Below are 27,486 nucleotides of genomic sequence, written 5' to 3'. Positions count from 1 at the left end.
AGCAGGTGGGGGTGGGGGGTCAGTGGAAGGAACTGGCAGAGGAAAGAGGTTATGCTCTAGGCTGACAGCTGGCAGAGGCAGCAAGAGGTTGTTTAAAACAGAACATCCTTTGGGAGAGCACTGCAACAGTCCCACATGTTCAAATTATAGAGTGAGCCAATGAACTAGTTCTTTCTTGCTTGGATTCTTACCATAGTCAGCCTAGAAGAACAGAAGTGAGAGGCTCTGGCAAGTTGTATTTTTACTCCACTTTAAAAAACACGAGTTTAAAAGGACTCATTGAGTTGCTAACATGACAGTTCATTTGGGCACATTGGGCCTCCATTCAGCTGAATGAATGGGCACTAAGATGGAATCCCACCCCTTGGCAGAAAGCAGGGGAATAAAGAGAGAAGGTCTTACCCATCACCATCCAAATGAATTAGGGTGTCACTCCAGAGAGGCAGGACTAAGCCCATGGTACAAGTGCTACTGTAAGACAAGGAACAGTCCGTAAGTTACTTCCTGTTATTCTGGGAAACAGCCCTTTGTTTATTAACTCTTTCAACACAAAAGATAAACCCCTAAGCTCTAAATTTTGGCATGAGTGTCACACGGAGAAATTTCTATCATACTACCATTAATCTCATGTGTGTGCTCAGAAGTTGTTTTAAAGAGGTGGGCAATCAGTTTCTTGTGTATTTAACAAAGAAAACTTACTGAGTTCCCTGTATTGGCTATCTTGTAAATGGCCACTTTCTAAGAAATCTAGGTAATTGTGTCTGATCAGCATTTGGCAGATCTCAGCCCAGGGTCAGAGCACTCAACTGAACTCCAAGGATTGTTTCTAATATCAAGAACAATTACTGATTGCTAAATACGTCTAAATACGTGATTTGCTCAATTCTAATTGAGGTTTACGTAGATTTATTGAACACTAGAAGGCTCGTCTGAAAGGGGAAGGGAATTAAAAAATGTAAAGCAATAATTGTTAACAGGTTGTGATCAAGTTAGAGATACAAAACAGACACAACACAACTTAAATAAAACAATGCTTGGTGGCTGTGCACTGAACTAGCACTGCTGAAATACTGAGTTGACAGGAATGCCAACAATCAACAAAAGGGTAGCTTCAGTATGCTATATTAAAATGCTATTTAAGTTACATACTAGCCCAGGAAGGAAACTGGCTTCAAATTAATGGAACAGGCTAGAGCAGGAAGCCATGGACTCCTTACTGTGAGCTCTAGCACACCACTTCTCTGGAAAACTGTAACCTACCCCAGAACTCTACCACTTTCTCTCCTTAAAGCTACAATAAATCAACATTTTCCCCTTCCAGCCAGTCTCCCAAAGGCTCCTATACTTCCTCCCTGCCAATATATATAGAGACACAGTATGGTACAGTGGAAAGAACCTTGGACACAGGGGGTAGGACCACACAGGATGGTTAAGAGCATGGACTCTGGAGTTGGAGGGGAACTGGAACCCTGGTTCTGGCACTAACTGTATAATCTTAGGCAAATTATTTAGTTGTTATGTGTCCTAGTTTCCTCATCTGTAGAACTGGGATGAAAATACCTTCTTCATTGGGCTGTTTTGAAAATTAAATCAGATAACACAAAAAATGTGTAGATAGTGCTTACCAGTAAAAAAAACCCCACCAAACAACAACAACAAAACAAAAACAAAAAACCAGTTGCTGTCAAGTCAACTCTGACTCATGGAAACCCCATGGGAGTCAGAGTAGAACTATGTTCCATAGGGTATTCCATGGCTGATTTTTTGGAAGTAGGTCACCAGGCCCTTCTTCTGAGGCACCGCTGTGGACTCAAACCTTCATTCAACCTTTCAGTTAGTGGCCAAGTGCATTAACTGTGTGCACCACCCAGGAACTCCTAGAATGGTGCTTAGAATATAACAATAACTACCATTTATTGAGCAGTTATTATGGCAAAAGATCTAGATTTGATACCAGTATTTCAACTCCTTTTGACAAGCTATTTAGCCTCTCTCAGCTTTAATTTCTCCACCTTAAAATGCAGATAGTAAAACCTACCCTCACTGGGTTAGCAGAAAGATTTAAAATATTGAAAGTGAAACAATATGTGCATTATGGGTATGTAAAACAAATGCTGAATACTAATCTGTAGTGGGTGTTTTAATATATCTGAAAGCGGTATTTTTTTGGTGGGGGAGCATTATACAATTGTTTTAAACACAATGTGAGGAATACCAAGCTTTAACTGCTGGGGTCACTGCAGGGCTAAGGAAGGCCAGTCCCCAGTTGGGCTGTCTAATGCTTTTCACTGCATTTGCTGGCCTGTGTTACTCAACACCCACTAGTGATTCCAGGGCACAGGAGATACAAATCAAGATTTGAACAGCTTATCTATACTGGAACCCTGGGCCTGAACACCAGAGACACAGCTATCATGCCAGAGTCTAGAAGTGAGTAGGCCAGCGCCACCACTATTTTTGTTGACTAAATGAGGTAAGGGCTTGAAAAACTCGGTTTGAAAATGACTTCTCAATGTACAGTGGGGTTATTTTTAGTTTTTTTTTTTTTTTTTTAAGTGAGTGTTTAGCAGGGTTCCTAGCAACAAGCATAATTTGGGTATAAGTATGGAGGGCTGATGGCCCAGTGACAAATCCAGAAATTAAGTAACTATAGAAGACGACACAGAAGCTGCAAAAGAATGTGATTTATGAACTTGTGACCAGACGTCAGTTAAACTTTAGGCAAGTGACAACGGTATGTAGGAATCAACATCATGTTTTCACTTTATATTAAGATCAGAATGCATTTTTTACATTAAGAAGTAGCTTTTTCAAACAACAGGAAAAAGAGTCCTGAACTAGGTATACCTGGTATTTTTATCCAGTTTATCTTGAGCCTCACGTGATTTTCTTCTATTAAATTATAGCTATTTATTTTAATAGATACTCATTCCATTCAACAAATATTTATTGAGTGCCTACTATGTTCAGGGTTCTGGGAATACAAAGAGAAACTAAAAAACAGAACAAAACCATAAAGCTATACTATTTTATAACATGATATATTATCCAATGCAACTGGAAATCAAGGTTACACTGTGTATTAAAAAATGTTTTACTTAACATATAACACAATCTCAAAGAACTTGTAAATAGGCTAAATGAATTGGCTGTAACATATCTCAAGAACTACTTGGGAAGAATATGTCATAACCAATCTGGGTTTCACTTTAGTTAAACAGCGTTTAGAAACATTAACTTTTTATATTCTCAGATATAAAATGTTACAAATTCATTCAAAAGCAATTGAGACGGCAATGACACTAGATTACCTGAGCACCTGTATTCCGAAGCAGCAGTGTTTCTCTTACAGTGCAAGGAGCTCACTCAAGCAGAGGACGTGTGGGAATTTCATAATATCAAGTTTACCAAACAGAATGAAAACTGGTTTCTAGCTTTTCACGTTACATTGTCTCCCATAAACTAAACTTTTCTTTTGTTAGTGGCACCTGGCAGATATGATTCAGATAGGATTATAACAGAAGATAGAACCGGGTCACTGAAAAAAATTACTGAGCACCCATATTAATCAACATTCTTTATGATTTCTAGGGAAGTTTAGGACAAAGTGAAAGAGGTTAAGATTAGACCTCTGACTGAAGTACTCTAGGTGAGGAGAATATACAGTTGTTGCCTTCTGTCTCTAGAGGAAGACTGAAGTTCCTGGGCAGCCCCAGTTCCTATTTTGTAGGGTTTCCAAGGCGGAGATAATGAAGAATCGAACAAGAGAAATATACAATCTAGAGCAGTGTGTACAACTGAACTTTCTGCAATGATGTAAATGTTCTATACATATATTGTGTAACATGGTAGCCACTAGCCACATATAGAAGCCCTGGTGGCGCAGTGGTTAAAGAGAGCTCAGCTGCTAACCAAGAGGTCGGCAGTTTGAATCCACCACCTGCTCCTTGGAAACCCTATGGTGCAGTTCTACTCTGTCCTATAGGGTCGCTATTAGCCACATGTAGCTATTGAGTACTGTGATTAGGGAACTTAATTTTAAATTTTATTTAATCCTTATTTAAATAGTCACATGTAGTTGCACAGATGCAGACAGATTAAAAACCCTAATCACAGACCTTCAAATCCTTACATGAATATAGGCAAGGTAAGTGCTCTGACAGAATAAATGCTTGCTGACTCTTCTGTTGCTTAGGCAACACCAGAGGTTAAAATTATCCAGGAGATTCCTAAATGTGGTTTACAGCCTGTGTAACTTCAGAGTTTACAATTAAAGGCTGTAAGTGATATACAAGGTAACAACTCTGGCCTTGTGATCCTTGAACCCACAAGTCATTTTTAGGTTGACTGAGATGTATAAGCTCAGGTAAACACTAGTTTGGGAAATTTTCTAGTTACAATGTAATTTTTTTTCCAACACCAGGACAATTAGAATCACTTCCAGTCTCCTCCTTTCTTTGTGGCTAAATTCCCCTGAGGCCTGAGTCACACCCCTACTCCACAGTTCCATTCTAGTCCTGAATCAGGAAGTCAATGCTTTGAGACATCTGGCAGGATTTCCTGAGGCTTATTATCTAGAGCGCAAAGATCTGCTTAGCAGCCACATTCCACAGTCTTCCCAAGGTTTTTCCAGAAAAAGAGAGAAACTAAAAAAGGAAAGCAGCAAAACTTAAGGACACAAAGAGGCCAAGTTCTGTGTGATGTGTGGCATCTTTAATCATAGGATGTGATGTGCAGCTGAAGCCAAAGATGCATAATTATGAAAGACTCTACACTAAGTTTAAGAAACCACCCTGCCCCTACCTTTTTAAACTCAGAAGAGGGAAAAAAGAGGTGTAAGATTTGATAAAAGAAAGGTTTAATATGAGAGACTGGAGTTGAAGTGGGATCTCTTTGAACCCAGACCCACTGGTGCGCTATCACAAATGGAGTGTGCCCTAGAATCACCACAGTGAGTCAATACTGATTCAAATAAAGTGGGCTGCCAGGAAAGGGCAGCTGTTTTTCCGGACATTTCCTTTATGTCATGACTACCTAAAGATGAGAGGAAGGTAAGTAATAGTGGTAAGATAGGGACACAACACAAGACATACGTTGAACATGCTAGTCTCTCAAGACTGTATGTCTAAGATACAAATAGACTTGATGGCAACTAACAACTAAACAACAAGTGTTATACGCTAAACTTCAAAAGCAGAACAAGCACAAGATGTTTTTTGTGATAACTCAAAACATAACTGGAATAGGTTATTTAAAAAGGGGTCTTCCTGTCTTCCATTTTGTGGTACCATACCTGTCATTAGAAGAGAAATCCATTCCTAGGACAACGCTCTCTTCAGTGTCTTGTCTACCATTAGTTGAAACTACCACCATATAGCGTGTTCGATTCTGGTAAGTACTTTCCAGTCTTACAGCCTAGAGGTTAACAGACAACAGAGAAATTAAGAAAAAATAAAGAAATTTAAAAGGCCGATTTTATATCATTCAATCTTTTTTTAGATCAGTATTTTAAACATACTTAGGGAGGGAGCATAGCCAGTAGTCAGAAGACCTAAATTAAAACCCCACCTCACATATTAGCTATATAACCATCAGTAAGTTACTAAATCAATTGAAGGGAGACATAATAATACTTATCCCACTGGAATGTTGTAAGAAATAATGTATTTAACAAACACAGTACTTGGCACACAGTAAATGCTCAATAAATGTTTGCTATTAACATAATTCATAATAATAGCAATTACAAGCCTATGTACTATAAAGAGCCAAGTGGGGAATGTGAGGTATATGAATGTGAGCACTGAATTTACAGACACAATTCCTACAAACAGTTATAATATGAGGCAGTCTATTAGCATCATCTAAGAAGAATGTTGACTGCGTGATATAGAATCCTTGCAGATTATATACTACAAGATTTTCTTCTTTAGTTTCAATGATAACTTGCTTTTTCAGAAGTTTGCATATTATTTTTTTCACAAAGTTTTTATTTATGATATTAAAAAGAACCTGCAAAAAATTTAAATATGGACAGGGTGTTAGATATTATGGAATGGTTGCTTGAAAATGGCATTGTGGCTATGCCTTTTCTTAAGTACTTGGAAGTAAAATGATATGGTGTCTGAGTTTTACTTTAAGATGCTCCAATTACAAAAAAAAAAAAGGGAGGGGGGAATAGATGAGAGAAGTCTGGCAAAATGTTGATGGTTAAGGGACAAATATTGTATGACTCCACTTATATGATATATCTAGGATAGGCAAGTATACAGAGACCAGGTTTATTAGTGGTTACCGGGGGCAGGTGTGAGGGAGGACACTTAGGGGACACTGAGATTCTGTTAAGAGTGATGGGAAAATTCAAAAATGGATAATGCTAATGGTTGAACAACATGATAAATGTAACTAATGCCACTGAATTGTACATGTGAAGAATGCTGATATGGCAAATGATTTGTTACACGTATACTTATCACAGTATTAAAAATGCTGAATGGTTATTAAACCTAGATTATGGGTTCATGAGGATATAATACATTGTCTACTTTTGTTATGTTTGGAAATTTCTTAATAAAAAGTTCAATATCCATTCAAATATGAGACATGCCTGCTACTCAAGCCTACATCAGTATGAGATGACTGGGGCCTTTCCCATGAGGTTAGGGATTTTCTGTTATAATTAGATTAAGCGAGGGAGAGCCGAACGTTTGAGATGCTCTTGATATTATAAATACATATCTCAATTTTTAAAAAGAAACAATTAATGAATATACCACTTACAGAGGAACTCTTGCTGCCCACCTGCTAACTTGTATTCTAGGTAGTATTTGTGGAAGTGGGTTTTTCTTCCTTTCCCCCCTTTTATCAGCTTTGACTTAGCCAATCGACTGCCATTGGTTGGTACAGAAGCTGTGGATAAATTATCAGAAGCACAGTTCAGTTGTTCCCATATCATTCATATTTGAGACCAGCCATAAATTCTCAGAGCCTTGCTGTTGTTGTTGTTAGGTGCCGTTGAGTCGGTTCCAACTCATAGTGACACTACGTACAACAAAACGAAACACTGCCGGGTCCTGTGCCATCCTCATGATCGTTGTTAAGCTTGAGCTCATTGCTGCAGCCACTGTGTCAATCCACCTCATTGAGGGTCTTCCTCTTTTTCGCTGACCCTCTACTTTACCAAGTATGATATCCTTCTTCAGGGACTGATCCCTCCGGATAACACGTCTAAAGTATGTGGGACGAAGTCTCGCCATCCTTGTTTCTAAGGAGCACTGTGGCTGTACTTCTTCCAAGACAGATTGGTTCATTCTTTCGGCATTCGATATTCTTCACCAACACCATAATTCAAAGGCATTAATTCTTCCTTCGTCTTCTTTATTCACTGGCGACGGGTAAAAGAGCCTCTAACACATTCAGGAAGCTGACAGCTCAGCGCTCACCAAGGCAAGCCCACGCTTAAACATATAATATCTGAGAGCTTGTTTATAAGAAATTCTAGCTTACCTGCACCAAGTTTTCTGATTAAATTAATGTGTTAGAAGGGTTTCTGGAGTCAGAGAGTCAGTGCTGCCTGGTCCTCATGCGCATTTACTACCCATAGCTCCTTCCTTGGTTCCAGCCCATGGGGGCTAGGGCTTAGACCATTTAAATGTTAATCCCTTAGCTTCTCATATGTGAATCTAGTTTGAATTGTTGCATTAACTTTATGGAACATAAAGCCAGAAGTACAGCTCTGTATCTTGTATACTTGGCATCAGGATGGTGGGCATTACATTCCTGCTGTATCAACTCCTACTACAAACCAGCTTTAATGTAGCCAGTTCTGTTGTTTGTACTTCTCTAGCTTTTCCTAGGAGTATCAAAATAGAGACAAAAGGCACGGGAGGCTCACCTCCGCCTTGCTAAATGGGTCAGTTGAGCTGTGTAACCATGGCTCTTTTTCTCTTTGCTTAGCCACCGTGGAAGTGACAGAGTTAAGGAGATTGCATAAAGAGCAGCACTGAAAGAATTCTAAGTAGAAACCGAATTTCTTACGAATGTCTTGAGCCAGTTAATGGTACTAGAAATCTGTTTCTCTTCTGAGATAAAGAATTGGGGTTATTTTATGCAGAGGAAACTGCTTTCAGGGCACATTTTCCTGGCTTCAAAGGGTCTGCTATTTTTTGTTAGTATAATAGAAGGGAACTTTTACTAAAAAGGAGAGTAGAACTAGACTGTCCACTCCATGAGCGAAGGAACCATGTCTCTCTCTTTCACCTTTGAATCCCCGGCACTTGTACAGTGACTGGTACATAGTAGTGATTTTAATTTTAGTAATTGTAAGCTTCTAGCTGGAAGAATAGCATGTAGAGTTCTCTAGATAGTACCTATGGTAATTACTAAGTTCCTAGTAAAGGGAAATGGAGCTTTAATCAAGGGATTGGGAACCATGATGCTTATTCAACATCTTCATCCTAATTAGAAAGGTGAGATGAAATCTTTTAAAGAAAAAAATTTTGTAATGTCAGGTGACAAACCTGAGGGTTTAAAGTTCCTTTTAAGTTTCAAGATTCTAGGTTAAGGAATTTTAAAAAATTCTAAGAGTAACAGCATAAAGCAAAACCTAACACCCTGCTTGTTTTGAGGTTTACTTCCTATTCCTCTGTTTGAGGTAAGATCAACAAAATTTAACAATATAATTTAATTCATCAAGCCACCTGGAGAAATCAAAATGGCAGTCTGTACCTAATACTCTAACTGGCAGCAATTTCAATGTTTTGTCAGTCTCTGCAACTTGCGGTGGAATAGATGATGGGAATAACACAATGATTTAGATGTATTTGATTAAAGTTCTTGCTGCAAATGGCACTACTGAAGTCTACTTTAATTGTCCAAAGAAAACAACATTTTGAGTTTTAAAATGCGGCAAAAGTAACAACTGAGATAATTATTCCAAGAAAGTCTATCTGTTGTCTAAATTTAGAGTCCTATTACGAATTTCAGGTGAACTGGATCCAGTAACCCCAGGACTGAGGTAGATCTGAGAAGTCATCTCCTGCTTCTCCCTTATTCCTGACAGATAGGAACCCAGTCTGTTTTCAAAGCTCATCTATCAAAGAATGATATTAAAACTTCCCTCAGTAACTAATTTAAATGCTTAACTTGATTACAAGCTGTTCACAAACAGCACGAGATATAATAGCTTCTCTCCTCAGCATCATCCAATATCAGGAACTACTCCACCTTAAGCCTACACCGCAGCTCTGCCTTTAATTTCTCTCCATCACGAGTCTTACGTCATGCCTCTGTATGCAGTGTTTATCCTCAGAGAAGCCACAATATAAAGGTCCAACATCTAGACAGGCAGCTCACCCAATCCATCAGAGGGAAAGGTTTCAAAAGTATGTAAATATTAAATTGTAGCCAAAAGAACAACAAAGCAAAGTCAATAGTTAAAATTAAAATAGACTTCAGATGTGACACTAATGAACTAAAGAATAGTGTCTTCAAAAGAAACAGATTAGAGCTTGAAGCAGTCTCTGGATTTTTGTAAGTCTTTCTATGAAGTTCCTAAATTAAAAAAAAAAAAAAAGTCTATAAATTATATTCTGCATAGCCATTAAAAACAATGATTTACCTATTGGTATGGAAAGATAATTATGATAAATTGTGAAGAAAGCAGGTTACAAAACAGAATTTATATTTTTGATCTCAATTTTATAATTCAGCTGTCTCGCTTTCTTTCTCTCTTACATACAAACACAAAGTAAGACTGGAAGAATATTTATCCACATTGCTAAGAACAGCTTTTTCAATGTGCAGAATACAGAATGATTTTTATTTTCTTTATAGCTTTTATGTAACTTTTATAAAAGATATCTTTTTTATCTTCCTGTATCATCTGAGTAAAAAACCAGGTAATATATTTATATTTAGAAAAAATAAACATTTTCATTTTGGAAAAAAAATCAGCATATTAAACAAAACGACGACTCTTCATTTTCTTAAACTGTCTTGCAAAGTACTCAAAAAGACCTCGTTGTACCTTAGCAGCACCTCAGCTCTAGTTAAAAACATTAGGTGAACTTAATTCTTAATTTCCCAGTCTATTTTTTATTAGATGGATCTTTGATAATGTGTTGTTACTGTTGTTAGCTGCCCAGGAGCTGTTACATACTCATAGCGACCCCATGTACAACAGAACAAAACACTGCCCAGTCCTGTGCCATCCTCACAATCACTGCTGTGTTTGACCCCATTGTTGCAGCCACTGTGTCAATCCATCTTGTTGATGGATTACCAACCACGATGTCCTTCTCCAGGGACTGGTTCCTCCTGATAACGTATCTTCCCTTTAAGGAGTATTCTGGCTGTACTTCTTCTAAGACAGATTTATTCACTCTTCTGGCAGTCCATGGTATATTCAATATTCTTTGCCACCACCATAATTCGAAATACATCAATTCTTCTTTGGTCTTCCTTATTCACTTTCCAGCTTTTGCATGCGTATGAAGCGACTGGAAATAAATGGCTTGGGTCAGGCTCACCTTAGTCTTCAAAGAGACATCTTTGCTTTTTAACACTTAAAGAGGCCTTTTGCAGCAGATTTGCTGAATGCAACACATCGTTTGATCTGCTGACTGCTGTTTCCATGGGTGTTGACGGTGGATCCAAGTAAAATGAAATCCTTGACAACTTCAGTATTTTCTCAGTTTATCATGATGTTGCTTATTGGTCCAGTTGTGAGGATTTTTGTTTTCTTTATGTTGAGGTGTAATCCATACTGAAGGCTGTAGTCTTTGATATTCATCAGTAAGTGCTTCAAGTCCTCTTTGCTTTCAGCAAGCAAGGATGTATCATCTGCGTATCACAGGTTGTTAATGAGTCTTTTTCCAATTCTGACGTTCTGTTTTTCTTCACATAGTCCAGTTTCTCAGATTATTTGCTCAGCATATAGACTGAATAAGAATGGTGAAAAAAATACAACCCTGACACACTACCTTTCCTGATAACCATGCAGTATCCCCTTGTTCTGTTTGAATGACTGCCTCTTGGTCTCTGTGCAGGTTCTGCAGAAGAACAATTTAAGTGTTCTGGAATTCCCATTCTTCACAATGTTATCCATAATTTGTTATGAACCACTCAGTCAAATGCCTTTGCATAGTCAATAAAACACAGGTAAACATATTTTTGGTATTCTCTGTTTTCAGCCAAGATCCATCTGACAATCAGCAATGATATCCCTCGTTCTATGTCCTCTGCTGAATCCGGCTTGAATTTTCGACAGTTCCCTGTCACTGTGCTGCTGCAACCATTTTTGAATTATCTTCAGCAAAATTTTACTTGTGTGTGATATTAATGATATTGTTCAATAATTTCTGCATCCGGTTGAATCACCTTTCTTTGGAACCGGCACGTATATGGATCGCTTTCAGTTGGTTGGCCAGGTAGCTGTCTTCCAAACTTCTTGGCTTAGATGAGCGAGCATTGCAACCATTTGTTGAAACACCACCACAACTGGTATTCTGTCAATTCCTGGAGCCTTGATGTATAAGGGTACTATAAACCATTTTCTTCATTTTACCAATTCCTAAATTCTAAAGTTAATGTTTGAGACCTGAGGGTATTTGGAACGCAGAGCCTCCCTAGAGGAAAGGATTGGTTTGATTCTATTTTCAATACTAAAGCAAAATGAAGGGTTTGGTGCCTCTATTTGTTGTTGGGTTATTACAAAAAATAAAGGCAGGGCTTTCAGTTGACTGTCAAACTTTTAACCTTATGTGCAAGCCCCAGATGAGAGTTTTAGCATTCCAAATTTAACTCAAAACAAAAGGCTTTGCTTTGAGTCTAACAAATGCTCCTTTCAGTTATAAAAGTGCTAATTTGTCCAAAGTCATACAATGTATTCACTGATTTTCTTGAAGATGACTCACTCAATAATCTGAAACATAATGACTATGTGTTTGTAACAATTCAAAACAACTGTAAAATGGCTTGTCATTTGAACTCTGAATTAATTCGGAGGCGTCAGTTACATTTTCTGAATCTATATTTTATAAATGTAAAGCAGCTGAAGCTGCATATTTTAGTAGGGAAAGAAAGACTTAATTGCCAATTCTGCCTTCCCGACTGCTTCCTTTAATGCTCCTCCAAGTCTCTCATGGTTAAAACTATTTTAACATTTATAGGTACAATCCAGACTCCAAGAGCTTATCAACGAGAAAAACATAAAGTGAGAGAGGATAGACTTCAGCTGTAGCTATCCTAAACCACACAATTTTTGGAAGCTATCAACAAATATCTATCAGGCACCCAGTGTGTGCAAGTGACTGTTATTATAGGTTTTAGAGCAGTTGTTCTCAAAATGTGACTCCAGGACCAGCTGCATCAGCATCACTTGAGAACCTGTTAAATATGCAACTTCTCGCCTCTTTATCCCCTCCTCCCACGTACAAAGTCAAACTCCGCGGACAGGGCCCAGCAATTACTGTTTTAACAAGCCCTCCAGGTGATTCCATTGTACTCTAAAGTTTGAGAACTCCGGGATAGGTTTAGAATACAGCAATGTTTAAGATAGAGAGGAGCCCTGGCGGCGCGGTGGTTAAAGCACTCAGCTGCTAACCGAAAGGTCAGCTGTTTGAACCCACCAGCTGCTCTGCTGGAGAAAGACGTGGCAGTCTGCTTCTGTAAAGATTTACAGTCTTGGAAACCCTATGGGGCAGTTCTACTCTGTTCTATAGGGTCACTATGAATATGGAATTGACACGAAGGCAACAGGTTTGGTGGCTCCCACTCAATTTCCAAGTTACTACCCTAACCTAGACGGGCTCATCACCACACACGTGGATCACTGCAGTAGCTCACTACGTAGCTAGTTTCCCTGATTTAAGACAGCCTCCTCTTCCCCTCTACTTCGTACCTTAAATACTGTAGTTGTCCCATGTCATTCCCCGACTCAAAAACTTGTAATGGTTCACTACTGCTACTGAAGGGGTAGTAGTAACCCAGACGGCCACACAGGAAATATAAATGAGTGCAGTAGGGCACAGATAGAAATACTTTCACTTTCCACAAAGAAATGTGCTTATTCCCATTTTTTATTTTCCTGCTTTTATTAGAAGTACTACTATAAAAAAAAAAAACAGTGAAGAAATAGTGACAATAGGATATGTGAAGATTATGGTAAATTCAGAGTCCACTAAACACTAGCCTCACCATTATATGAAACTTTCCTCAACTACATCAAGTCCTTAAGTTTTCTCTCCCTTTTTTGAACTTCAATTGTTACTATGCTCAATAATTTCAATCTGGTGCTTACCAATAATTTTTAACCATGAAATTGTTTCACATTAGTTCACATTAGCTCTTATCCCTAATTAAATTCTAAGCTCTTGGATGATGGGGTCACACCATTTCTTCTTTTCTATTCCACATAGTTCCCAGCACTGGGATGGGGCATAAAAATGACTGTTCAATGTTAGCTATCTTAGTCTTTTGAGGAATAGTTATGATGATATCACTCACTTACCAGCCTGATGTTGTCTTCTGGGCGGAGTAATATGAACATTGCTTGAAGATGCTGTTGGAGATCGCCTGGTGAAAAATTTACAAAACAAGGATAATTATTCTCCATTCTAATGCCGAGAGAGAGAATCGCTTCTACCCTAATGACTTTTATAAAAAGGCAGTTCTAGTTCACTGAAGGATTCTAATTAGATACAGCAATTAAGTGAGTGTCTTAATATGAGTATTGACTTATTTTTAAATGGAAAGGAAGAATGGTAGACTGCTTCTTTAAACATTCACTTTTAGTCTAGACTGCATTAAAATTTGTTTTTTAACTGTTTATAGAAGGAGCACTTGAAACTGATCTCAGTTTTGCGCTATGGTGGAAGCTGTTAAGAGCGATTTGTTTGGCAGAGGCAGCACTGCTTGTGCTCTCAGGCCCACTGAAGGTAGGAACGAGGGCATCTTGAGAATAGGGGGTATACAGTGTTAGAAGAAGTATCCCTAACTCTCAAAAAACCAACCATTTTGCAATTCCTACTTTGATAAAACCTGTAATCATAATCTTCAGTTGCACTTAATCTAAGAAGATTTATAGATTTCCCTTTAGAATACTGTCAACAGTTTAAAACAATTTCTGCATTAGTGGTGATATTAAAATGAGAATACTTATCAAATATAGCAGATTTCAAGTGATACATATTTTACTGAACACTATTACCGGGTGCTTTAAAGTGGTCAACCATTATTTGAATCCTTACTTGTTCTTATACATTCTATAAACTAAACTGAAATTTCTTTATATTCAACTGTTATAGATTTCCTCATATTCCCTATTCTGTAGAGGAAATCTGAGGCTTTGGCTGTTAGGAGATAATTAGATAATGAGGTGTCATAAATAATGACAATCAGAGAACAAAAGAACTTCATCCTGTCCCCCCTCAGCCGTTTTTTAAGAGTCTAAAGTGATTGGTACAGATGCAAAATTATGGGTTCCAGTGTAACCTGTTCTCACGTTGGTCTTGGAATCTACATACATCACTTCTCTCTAGGCAATCTCATAGCTATTAATCAGGAGATGAAATGCTGATATGTCAATGAAGTGGAGAGAGGCAGGAAGAAAAAACAAATAGGCTGGCAAACAGGTGTCTCTGTCTAAAATGTCAGCAAGTCTGAAAGCCTTTCCTTTTATCTGCCCCCATCCCCACCTTCTGCCCTTTTCCTTCTCTTAAAGAACAGTTTCCTTGTCTTTTTCTCCATTTCACTGCAGGCTTCTGACTAATTCCATTACTGCAGAATCTTTAAACTTTCAAAATTAAAAAGGAGAGTCAATGTTTGGCTAGATCCATTCTATTTTATTTCAAACCCAGAGATGCAATCTAAGTCTCATATGTAAGAAGCAGTGTGGGTTCCTAGGTATATACCCAAGAGAAATGAAAACATGTCCACACAGAAATCTGTACACAAATGTTAACAGCAGTTGTATTCAAAACAGTCAAAAAGTGGAAACAACCCAAATGTCCATCAACTGATAAATGGATAAATAAAATGTCATATATCCATACAGTGAAATATTTAGCAATAAAAAGAAATTAACTACTGATACTGTAGTGGATTAATTACTTTTGTGTGGGCCTTTCTAGCCATGGTCTTGTAACTCCCACCCAGCTGATTGTGTGATAGGGTAACTGTGGCCTACCAAGGGGACTGGTCAGTTTTGCCTCAAGAGAGCCAATTCCAGAGCAGAGAGGAGGAGCCCACCACCACCAAGGAAGGAGAGACGCAGCAGCAGAGATGGGGCAGCAGAAGATGGTGCGTTGGGCTTCCCAGCCCACAGACAGAGAAAGCTGAGTGCCTTTGGGCAGAAACTGAGGGCTGGGGAGAGGCTGTCCTGATGGAGGAACTGTATCCTGAGTGTTCCTGCGACCGAACTGTAACTGTTACTTCCCTTATAATAAACCCCATAATCATGAGTATGGTCTTTGAGTTGTGTGTGGCCATTGCAATGAATTACTGAACCCAGTAGAGTGCTGTGGGAGGGACGGTTGGTGTCAGATTTAGTAGAGATGGTGGAGAGAGGAGGCTTGTCTGGCCTCCATCTCACGGGAGTCAGCCTTGTGCTGTTGATCTTGGTTCTCCTTCCCCCTTGCAGGGCTGGAGGAGGTCAGACACCTTCCCTATGCTGTTTTCACAGATACATCCTATAATATGGATGAACTTTGGAAAATATTATGTTAAGTGAAAGAAGCCAGTCTCAAAAGACTGTATGATTCCATTTAATATGAAATGTCCAGAATAAGCAAATCTACAGAGAAAGAAAGTAGATTAGTGGTGGCTTAGTGCTGGGGGGCGGGGGAGGGAATAGGGAGTGACTGCTAATGGGTATGGGGCTTCTTCTGGCGTGATGAAAATGTTCTAAAATTAGATTGTGGTGATGGTTGCACTAAAAAAATACTGAATTACATACTTTAAATGGGTGAACTGAGTGAATTATATCTCAGTAAAGTTGTTCAAAGAAAAAATAACCAGTGTGAGGAGACAAAGTGCTGGGCATAAACGATGAAAACTGACTAAAGTTTACAAGGGCAACTGAGTTACGCATCTGAGGTGTTTTAAAAATTAAACCTCCTTTTGTCCTCTCAGGAGAAATACCCTGAGCAAAGGATTTTCAGAATGGAAAACTTCTGGAGAAGAACCATTTCTAGGTAAATGGTAGACCACAGTCCCCATTCCAAGCACTACTGGCCCAAAGATCCAAATGGATTATTTGAAGGTCAGACAACACTCAGGGAGCTCTGCTCCTAGTTAAGTCTTCTTAGGTGAGCTGAGGGTGTGGAAGCTCAGGTTTGTAACAGAGAACAGGACTGCTAGAAGCAAACTGGGTATTTCCTACGGAGAAACAGTTCTTCACAGAGACTAACAGAGGCAATATATCAGTATCATTAAGATCCCTCCCCTATATTTCCCATATATTTATTGCCACTGCTAAGTTCCAGATTACAGTTTGATTTTAAACCTTTTAAAATTGTTTCCCTTTAAAATGTTACCAGACATTCACTCGTATCACTTTTTGATTGCCCAGATAAAAAATTCTAACACGCATAAGAAAGTACAAATAGACATAGCAAGCAAGCCCGTTAAGTATTCTCGATTCTGCCATCATCTTTCAGTTACTGTGAGCTCGGCCAAGGCAGTTCCAGTGTATGTGAAGGTCTGGCTTTTGTGCGCTGCATTTACACTCACACTGCCTCATCTGATCTGGTCTGGATCACAAATTAAGCCCATTCAGCTTGTGTTAAATCTGCTTTTTAGTATGGGGAAAGCTAAGTGAACAATGTCAAGTAGAAACCTAGGTGGCAGTCGATTATGGAAGTTTGACCAAAGGAAAAAGTCAACCAGGGCCAGGATTTTTAAAAGCTACTGACCCCACTTACTGTTATGTGTCACAGAACAAATTGCCCAACATCTCAGTCAGACAAGCTGGATTTAAACCAATAGTTTGTTGTCTTTTTACTGTAAGTGATAAATATCCACAGAAATACAAAGCTTAACTGGGGCTACTTACTCTGTGCGTTCAAGTTTTTTGGGGGAAGTGCTTTTTTTTTTGTTTTGTGTGTGTGCGTGGTGGGCATTGAGGAAGGTTTTAGAAAGTTTAACCGAAGGCTACTTTTCAAAAGCTTTTTTCCCCCTTTACTCTTTTTAAAAATTTTCCATGGCTGAAGAGTTTGGTAGGACGGTACTACTATTCAGTGAGATAGATTATAATTCTGAGCTGCTACATTTGCAACTAAGGACAGCCACTAAAATGGCTGAGACTATCTTGACTCGAGCTAAACTCAACTACTGGCTCAATGGGGTCCAGTATTTCTGGCTTTCACCTCTGACCTAAACAGTCTTCTTTGTTCTCTTCCTAGTAACTGCAATTTCTCCCACTCCTGGAGGTCACACTCATCAAAGTGGCACATTTAGGACAACAAGCAAACACTTCTTTGTATAGCATTGATTAGTATTTCTCCAATTATTGTCCTTGGATTGACTTTTATTTTTCCCCTAAAATGACACAAGCTGTTATTTTACTGTTAACTGTTAGTAGGTTATTTCAAAACCAGAGTCTTATAAATTTATTTAAACTTATATAGGTGAACATTTATTTGATAACCCTACTCCTTGTTTCTATAAACATCTTCTGGGTTAAATGTTGTCTTTTTAGTGGGTGCATATTCAAGATTATAGAAGGTAGAGTCTGGCATTTAAGAACTGGTATTTCAATACGTAATATAATGCTTGTTATCTTGGCAATGGCAGTGAGTTTACTTTTATTTATTTTAATAACATACCATATCATTCTTCTCACACCATAACTAGAGAACAGACAGACACAAGAAATTTAATCTTTGATTAGTTGAAATAAACTTGCATAGACTTCAAGGGAACAACTGAACATCTTTTAGCTATAAAAGCCTTAATTGAGAAGTCCAATATGACTTCATTAGAGCATTTTCGTACCTTCCCATCATTATTCCAACAAAAATTTATTGAACATTTATTACATGTGTAAGGTCCCTGGTTGGCAAATGGTTTGCACTTGACTACTTACTCAACGGTTGGCGGTTCAAACCCACCCAGTGGCACCTTGGAAGAAAGGGCTGGTAATCTGCTGCTGTAAAGATTACAGCCAAGAAAACCCTATGGTTGCCATGAGTCAGAACCGACTCAACGATAATGGGTTTTTATTATGTGTGTAAGACATTCTGCTAAGTGCTAGAAATATGGTCCATGGGAGTGCAAAAAAAAGTTACTACGATGCAGAAAAAAGTTTTCTTTCACTATTACAGAACTGTTGGAGAAATGGTGACAAGGTAATCAGCCTTTTAGAACAAAACGAAAAGAAAGGTAGAATGGTGTATGTGGAGCTTTACCTGCATGCTTGTTGCGTCTGTGGCTGATTCTTGGTGTGGACGATCCATTTCCCCGTGGTAGAAAAAGGGCAGCACCTTTGACAGTTAGAAAGCTCTCGCTGATGCTACAACGAAAAAGTCAAAAGAAAATAAATTACTTAAGGGAGGAAACCAAAGAGCAGGGTGGAAACTCATTTTAGGATTATTCTCTCTTCCCTATTCCAAAGTCCAAACTTCATGGGATGAAGTAAAAATAAAATCAGGGGAGGCTCTGGTTACTCACACAGTCCTGTGTACTCTAGACAATTTTTCTGAAACACAATTTACAATAGTCCATATACAGTACATGGTAGCAGTTAAGAGTGAAAGCTCTAGAAACAAACAAAAAAAGGGTGAAGGCTCCGGAACCCCAGACTGTTGGGGGTTGAATCCTGGCTCTGCTACTTCCTACCCAAGCGAAACTTTCTGGGCCTCAGTCTCCTTATTTGTAAAACAGGGATAATAAGATGAGGTGGTTGTGAGAAGTCACTGAGCAAACAAAATTAAATCAGTTCTATAATACTGTCAGTTGTTCATTCAATTTTATTTTTTAATCAAGTGGCACGAAGCTGATAAACCTTTGTGGTAACTTGCCAAACAGACTGGAACATGTCTTCTAAAAACAAAACATCAGAAGGATTCACAGACGCCACTTTAAAAATTTGCATGCTGGTTGGAAGGGGCTGTCTTGATTTTGCTTTGTTTCCATCTTTAAATAAAGCATTGCGCTCTTGTGGTCTGTTGCATAAGCTTTGTCTCTTGGTACATCCGTGGTGTGCACATGTTACCCTGCTGTGGGTCCCTCTGTTTCACTCACATACCGGGAACAACCTAAAACAAAATGTCTGAGTGACAGGATGAGAGGAGCACACCACAGACAGGAAATGAAAGTCACACTTCTGCCAACACAGCAACTGTCTGCTTTACTAAATGAAAATATTTTTTAAATAAAGGCTAAATATTCTACCTATTTATCGGGCAAAGTAACAGCTTTGGACACTTTGGTTTCCAATAAACAAAGTGTTTCTCTATATCTACAAAAGAATTATGTCTGTTGACAGCTTAAAACAATTGATCATACTCAAGTCATTCCTTTTGTGAGACAGAGGCAGTTTCTCTCTGATAATCACCACCAGTTTAAGAACTAACTTCCTAGTTTTTGGAGTTCAGTAATATGTTCTCAGGTACATATGTTGCTTATGCTTTAATGCATTATCTAAGTGTGTTCTTTAAACTGTAGCGCTTTCACAAGTGGGGGTTAGAGGTGGGAGACTAGGGCCCTTGGTTAATCAAAGCTGCCCCGAATCAGGAATTTTATAATTCTTGATTATAAAAGAAAGACCAGGAGTCAAACTCACATCACATACAGTCTGAGGGAAAACAGGCCTTTCTATTTCGATCATTTACACAAATCTCAAAGAACTTTTCTGACAGAACAAAATGCACAGCAGATCCAGCTGGGCCAGGAGATCACCCAAGTATGTGGGATATAGGCTCCCAGGGAGACAAGGCAGACACACTTGGAATGGCACAATCCATTCGCTTTATTCTGTGGCCCCAGATAACGACCCTCATTATCACAAAAGTGGCATACTGTTGGTCACAAGGGGATGAGGAATGAGAACGTGGCTGATTATAAAAATCCCTTATCATCAACGGAAAAAATTCAAAGCTTTATAAATACTACCAAAGATGGGATGGCAGCACGGTGGCATGGAAGTGAAAAACAGAATTCACAACCGCCAGAGTTTAGGTGGATCAAATTCAACTTGATAAATAATGCTTTATTTGCATATGAATAAAATTATACGTAAATTAAATCACATGTACTTCAATGTAAGGTAAAAGCCTAGTATTTCTAGCTAGTATAGTAAAAGATTCATTTATGTAAACATTAGTCTTTGTGAAACAGCTGCCTCAAGAAAGAATCAACTGACATAGAGTTGGTCTCTAATTAAATTTCTATTTGTTAGAAAAGCAAGTGAAAACTATTACACATTTTCTGAATTGACCAGTTCTTTAGAGTCTAGCCCAGAAACAGGATTTCTCCAGTAAACTCTATGGAGCCAACCATATGTGATAACAGATGTCTAAGTTAAACACAAACCCAAGAGGACTTAAGAACCTCTATACTAAGGAAGAAACAAGATAAACAGAATACCATTCTCTTCTGATCTAAAGACTGAGAGTAATTAGCAGCTTGATAAGAAAATGACACTTACAGGATTACCTTTCTAACAGAGTGACAGTGAAGTTCTCCAGAGTCTTTATCAGAATACAACTGAAAAACATCTCTTTTCTTTGCCCTAAGATCACTTGTTCAACAAAGGAAAAGTCATCCCTGGTTAGACATATGAAATGAGCTAATAACAGCTAACCTGACTGCATGCTAGGCACTATGCTAAGCACTTTACATTATTTCATTTAATCCTCACAATAATCCCATGAAGTATGCACTATTTATACCCCAATTTACCCATAAGAGACTGAGGAACTCAGAGAGTGTAATTCTCAGATCATAATTCTCAGAGCAAGGATTCAAACCAAGGTCTGAGTTGAAAGTTCATTCTCTGAATCACGCCCTACTATAATGCTCTAGTTTTATGATATAGTTTATGGCAGATGAAATACAATGTCTTGCCCACGGAGCTGTTAGATAGAATAGAATTTAAAAGGATACAGGAGTGAGAGAAAAGGACTGAAATCCATCCAGATTTCAAGTCTTCTCATTCTTTTTTTTTTCTCCCCCAAATCAAGGCCATAAACAGAAAGGAGGTACTGAGGGGAATGTAGAACATCTGGCTGAGAGATGAACCAGGGTAAGTGAAGTCTTTGGAGATGAATCCAGTTGGGTTGAACAGCAGAGAAAACAACTATAACTTCTATTGGGAATGGTATTAGAGTTTCAGCATCAAAAATGGAAGAAAAAGTACTCTAAAAAATATCAGAAGGTCAAAACCAGCTAAAGTTGAATCAACCAAGAATACACATCTTACAGAAAAGCAAATATCCAGATGCTTTTAAATATATTTTGGGTAGCACTCTGTGCCAATTCCTCCTGATCAAAATCACTTAACTAGAATGTGAAATTTGTTAACTGGCAGTTTCTTCTCAGGCAAAGTGTTGAGGAAAAGGTCAACTAAGGGGAGAAAATGCTTAACTGTTCTGAGGCTGGAATAATCTTTGAGGAATGTGGCCAGGGTGATCAACCATGGCCAACAGGAAAGTCAAGGAAGCAAAACAAAGCAACAACACACCTGGCAAAATTACTGAATGTCAGCAGGATAGAAATTCTTCTGTTCATATGCAACACACTTAAGAAGAAATGTATCATTTACTATGGGTAATCAAGTTTCAGAAAGTAGGTGTAACACTCTTCATTTAAACATTAAAATGAAGTAGATTTTCATGTTATAATGTTTGTAATGCTAAACTCTTCAGTTTGTTTGGTATTTCTGCCTGAAGTCATAATTTACAAATTATTGTGTAATATTGAGTATATACAGTATTTTTGAACAAGGTGAGCTGGCTGGCGTTTACGTTAAATTCAAATACACATAAGCTAAGCTGTTCCATTTTTGTCTTGAAGAATAGTCATCCAGGGGAAATTTTCAGAGACATTCCACTCCACCAACACCATCCTCCCATAGACTTCCCTGCGTATTTAGCTGTTTAATTTTCAGATTTAAGGTGCCAGGGTAGCTTCTGTTAATCCCAGTATGTAGAAAAGAATTTATGTTCCTACTTTGTATGGTCATATTGCACAGAAAGGGAATTTCATGATAAAAAGCTTCAAATATCAGACCAGAGGCTAAAGGACCAGAGATCTTCTTCTGACAGAAATTAATGTCTTCTTTTATAGCACATATATAGAGAGTTGGTGGTCAATACTAGTGCCTACTAGTACTGGTTAAAGCCAAAACACAGGAGGGAAAATGTCATTGTGCCACTGTATGAAAGCCTGATTGCAAAAGTTGAAAGCATGCCTCCAGGTAGTGAGAAAAATTTGATTTTGTAATCCTGAAGGAAGTTAGAGAAAATCCAAATCAAATACTTTTCTCTGTAATCAGACATTCCCCATTCTACCTCCATCACACATGCCCATACAGTCAAGTGACAATATTACAGTAACAAGCAATACCTGGAACCCTCTCCCCCAGGGCATTAACTCCCAGACACCAGACAAATGCCAATGAATGCAGGCAGCAGGACTATTCCTCTCCTTATCAGCAGACAAACAGAGGCTGGGGCACATTAGTAGACCGATTACCGGCAAAACAGAGAAGAATTTAGAATTCTAGTTCTTACTCATTAACTACAACCATCAGACCATTTTAGTTTCAGCTAATATTCCATCTTAAACCCTGTTAATGCCCAGCACAACTACATTCAGATGCAGCTATTTGTTTTTCCCCTTCCCAACTTTTTTATGATTACAAAAAGACCGGAGGGGAGGTATGTTTGTTAGACAACCTTCCTGGTTTTTTCCCTACAGACCATAAAATGGTGGTGGTGGTGGTGGGGAGCAGAAAATTCTTTTTTTCTGTTCACTTTGTTCCCTTATTGGCAAGATCTTGTAGCTATTCGATTTTTGCCTTAATCATGTACATCTTAGAAATGTTCAGATAGAAATATAACATAGGAACAATAATTTTACCATTGGTCATACAATTCTACCTTTACAGATGGGGCACATTTGAGTTGACATTTGCTATTTTTGGCTGTCCAGCAATAAATCTCCCCTTCCTATATGACCCTAGTCTCTTTTTTGAGAATCCTCCCAAATGTGCATGATCCTGGTGGCCTCCAACTGCAAAATTGTAAGGGGCTGCAGGAAGCTGGCATGTGGCTTATGCCTGGACAGTTGGAAACTGTCCTCTGGGATTTCAAATCTTAGGCAAGAGACTAAAGGGAGTGGGCATAGTGCAGGATGGTCACAATCATTTTACAGGGAGAGTGGCGAGGTGTGGATCAGTCTGCTTCTGCTCCTTGACCTTCTGAGAATGCCCCTGGCTGTTCCAAAGCTTAGTCTTCTAGCCTCCCATCCATTTTGGAAGCACTGACATCCTTCTGACAATATTTTGCATAGGATAGTTAAATTCATTTCTGAGCTTGCAACAGAGAATCTGATGCATCAACTGAAGCCCAGAAAATTTAATGACTTGCCCCAAGTCACAAAGCTAGTTAGCAGAGGAGCCAAGACTAAGTTCCATGTCATCTGATACCCAGGATGGCACTTTAACCCTTTTTCCTGTGTTAAGATATTACTACAACAGGACATATTGCTGGTCTAATAGTTTGTGGCAACTAGCAGTTAAAACACATCTGGTCAGTTCATCTAAGAGAATAAAGGCAGGATTTCACCGCAAAGCTTAGTATGATATTTGTTCTATTTTCCATGGCAGCCTGAAGACAAAGTTCAGGTCTGAGTGCGGAAAGATTTACACATATTCCCATGAGAAAACTACTTTCACGCCATCTCTTAAAATTACCTCTTTTTTCTTTTGCCTTTAGTAAATTTCTTAGATATTAAACTTTGCTTTAAAAAAATATAAAAAACTTGGCGTCCATGAAAGGAGTTGGTGTCAGGCAACTTCCCAACACACAGCCGATCTTAGTCTTCCTCGTGACTGACAGCAGTAAACTAAGGTGTGAGTCTTCTTTTCGTGAATCCTCTTTTCAAGAAGGTCTTCCCTCCAAAAAGAGGAGAAATTGCCTACCAGCAATAGGCAGCCTATGTTTCTTACAGGCTGAATTAACAAAACTTCTCAGTCCTGTGGCCCTAAACTCTAGATTTAAATATCTTTCTTTCAATGGGAAAAGGTTTAAAGCTGTCTGGACCCAAAAGTAAAGGACCTCAATAGTTCTTTTCCAGTACTTAAAATGCTAGATGTATTGGTTACCAAGAGACATGACCGATATTACTTGGCATCAAATTTACAATAGTTGGAGGAGAAAAAAACAGAACAAAAGGAGATTAACTAAAAACAAAACAAAAAAAGTGGTTCATCAAGTAAAAAATAATTTCATTTAGATGATTCAACAAATGCCTTTCCAGGTATTTAAAACACACCTGCAGAAGGAATGCAAGTTGGGCTTTTAAACACGTGGCCAAAATGTCAAACTCTGCTTTCAGACCACTCCTCTTCCACCTTTCTGCAAAGCCTCTTCTGAGGCTCAGGCACCTTCTATTTATTCTTCATTGTTGTCACATTCTTCCATCCTTGTCCCTATCCGTTATTTACCCCTTGTCTTGCTCAATCTTCTCCCCTTTCACTTTGACTCCTACTACAATCATAACAGATTCCATATAGATGAACATCCTGTAACTTTTCCCCCAAATTTCTCATTCTCTTGATCTTCAAAGATCTTCGCCTTGACTCCATTTACACCTCTAATTCCCAGGGACTCTCTGGAAGGCACTGGACCTTGATGGACTTGATTTCAGAAATACAACTCCTTCTCCTTGTCACTCTTTCATGTGTTTACCTCTTCAATCTCTGGGAGACTCCTAATCTTGATTCCTCAATTTTTTTGGCCATTAATCTCCTTTTAGCTTTTCTTCCTGCCTTAACCAACCTAGCCCCATGTCTTATTTCCCAACCGGTTTCCCTAAATGAAACTGTATGATTTCTTTATTATCACCTATCTGAGCAGTGTGCTCCTTGATAGCGGGAACTTTAACTGCTTTGTCTAATGTTATCTTTGTAATGTCTAACAGTGCCTGGCACGAAGTAGATATTCAATATATACTGAATTAATGAAAGGCAGATAAACACTGCTGAAGGAGACTATGAAACCATGCTGCTAGGTGTCACAGAATAGTCATGGTTTCAATGACAATGATGTCAGAAGATGACAGCAACAACATTGAGCTGACTTGGCTGGGTACTGAACACCCTCCGGACAGCTCTTCGTCCCATACCCTTCCACTGTTATTTCAAACCCTCCCTACTCTCTTCAAGCCCTACTGCAACCCCTGCTTCCATTCACTCTCCACATTTAACATGGCTTTCTACAACATCAAGAAAATGGAGGCTAGCTGGCGTAATTTCTCTCATTTTCTCTGCCCTGTAAACTAATTTCCTTTCTCCAATCTCACAGAATCATGCATCCAGCTGTTAAAAGTCAACTCTTTCATCTGTGTCCTTGACCCCATTCCCTTGTCATCTAGTTTTATCAGTTAGTCATCCCTCTCTCTGCTACTGCTTCCCCTCAGCCTGGAAACATGCTCAAATCTGGTCTCTCACACCCTTAAAACAAAACAAAGAACCTTACTTGACCCTGTGTTCCCTTTTAACTTCTCTTCCTGTATTACTGAAACTCTTTAAAAGGAAGTCTACACTTGCTGTCCCTATTTTCTTCCCTTCCTAGTCATTTCTCTACCCGCTGCCATCACACACAAGGATGTGAATACTGAGAGGCAAGAATCATTGGGGACCATCTTGGAGTTTGGCTGCCACAACTCCCACATTGGTCTCTCTAGCCTAGATCTATTGCCAGAACCCCAGACCTGTCCTGCTGGATAGTTATTGTTTGTTGGTAATAATGGCAACAACTTTACCATTATTTCACAAACTTGTACTGGTACAATGTACCTAAAATCTGGTACAATGACACGTCCATCAAAATGTTCTCTTTGGGAGTTGTGTGGTGCTGGTGGTAATGGTTAGGGATGGCTTTGAGCTCTGTGAAATAAATTTAAGGAGGACTTTGTAAATATTGTTTGTCGAGTGCCTGGTGCTTTACAATAACTATTTCACAATAGCCCCAGGAAAAGATGTCATTCTTCCCATTTTAAAGATGAGGAAACAAAGCTTTTGAGAATAACTTGCCTAAACTTACTAATCATGCAATCAGTAAATGACAGGGCAGAGATCAAAAGTTAGGCCTATTTCCAAGGTTTCTTCCTTTTATTTCTTTTATTTAAAGCTTCATTCCCTGGCTTCTTTAGCATTCTGAGTACTTTGTCCATTCTGTATAATGAGGAAACTGCAGTCCCATGGCAGACTACCCACCGGGGCACCCAACAGGATTCTCAAAGAGAATTCTCAAATATCGAAAAAGAAACAAAAAAAAAAAAGGTTTTAAATTGAGTCAGTTCAGTGCTACTTTACTGTAGCCTTAAAAGGACTTCTCAAAATTAACTGGCCACAAAAATTTAATGCAGTCTGCAAAACGCTAGTCTATCTATCTATTTTCCTTACCAAATCATCTTTCCTATAGTTGCTTTCTACCTTACTAGGCTAAGAAAATGAAATAATTTGCCAACAGGCATTCTTAAAAATTCCTGAAAGATATTAATTTCCAAACATCCAACCAAGGGGAATAGGAAAAGGCATCGCAAAGTACACTGAACGTATTTTAAATCTACTGCCTTAGTATTACTGCACTGCCTGACTTTTTAAAGTTCCTGGGCAATTTCTTATTTTCATAACTATCTTAATGATGTTACAGATCCCCTGGCCTTGTACTAATGCACAATGAAACCCACTTGCAAAAGCAGTTAAATTCTGTAAAATAGTAATAATGATGACAGAGGAGGAATAGAAGAAGGATGTGGAATGGGAAGGGGGAAAAAGAATAGTAAAAGGCAAAGTCCAAAGGACAATTTAAGGAGTTGTCCAAAAAAAAAAGGGGTGGGGGGAAGCAAGTGGTAGTCATCCACCTTAATTAACTCATATTTTTAACCAATCCAATGTTCCTTGCTTCCTACTCTCTTCTCCTTACAGAATCATTCCATGATAGCACCACCAATACAAATGAAAAGTTGCCTCCATAGTTTCCTTGCAAATTTAACTTATCTAGCTTTCTTGCTGCCTGATTCAATGTTTAACAGTTACTTTCTTTTTCAGATTTACTAAATCAACATTTTAAAAAATTTTTTTTTAATTGTACTTCAGGTGAAGGCTTACAGAACAAATAGTTTCTCATGAAACAGTAATACACGTATTGTTTTATGACACTGGTTAACAACCCCACAACATGTCAACCCTCTAACTTCTCAACCTTTTTTTTTGCTGAAAATACACATAGCCAAAGATACACCATTTCAAAAATT

The 27,486-nt window shown here is 38.5% G+C and overlaps 1 protein-coding gene across 6 annotated transcripts in view; it reads right to left on the bottom strand.

The window, feature by feature from the left end:
- Positions 1–27,486, bottom strand: part of SSH2 (slingshot protein phosphatase 2) — a 137,299-nt gene that overhangs the window by 49,207 nt on the left and 60,606 nt on the right. For 4 of the 6 annotated variants that reach the window (XR_002825448.1, XM_023739615.1, XM_023739613.1 and 1 more), the window contains exons 2-5: positions 18,408–18,511; positions 13,511–13,575; positions 5,294–5,415; positions 403–471 (exon numbers count right to left, since the gene is read on the bottom strand). Coding sequence is in view for 5 of the 6 variants with exons in the window: in XM_023739613.1 (XP_023595381.1) it covers positions 403–471; positions 5,294–5,415; positions 13,511–13,575; positions 18,408–18,511 (360 nt within the window). In the remaining variant the exon portion in view is untranslated. Of the gene's footprint in view, positions 1–402; positions 472–5,293; positions 5,416–6,780; positions 7,113–13,510; positions 13,576–18,407; positions 18,512–19,019; positions 27,394–27,486 lie in introns of those variants that run through there. The other 2 variants (XM_023739614.1, XM_023739617.1) reach the window with 2 other exon arrangements.

Source organism: Trichechus manatus, unplaced genomic scaffold (genome assembly GCF_000243295.1).
Source record: "Trichechus manatus latirostris isolate Lorelei unplaced genomic scaffold, TriManLat1.0 scaffold00138, whole genome shotgun sequence".
Classification (NCBI taxonomy): Eukaryota; Metazoa; Chordata; class Mammalia; order Sirenia; family Trichechidae; genus Trichechus; species Trichechus manatus.
This window is presented reverse-complemented; position numbering and strand designations above follow the sequence as displayed.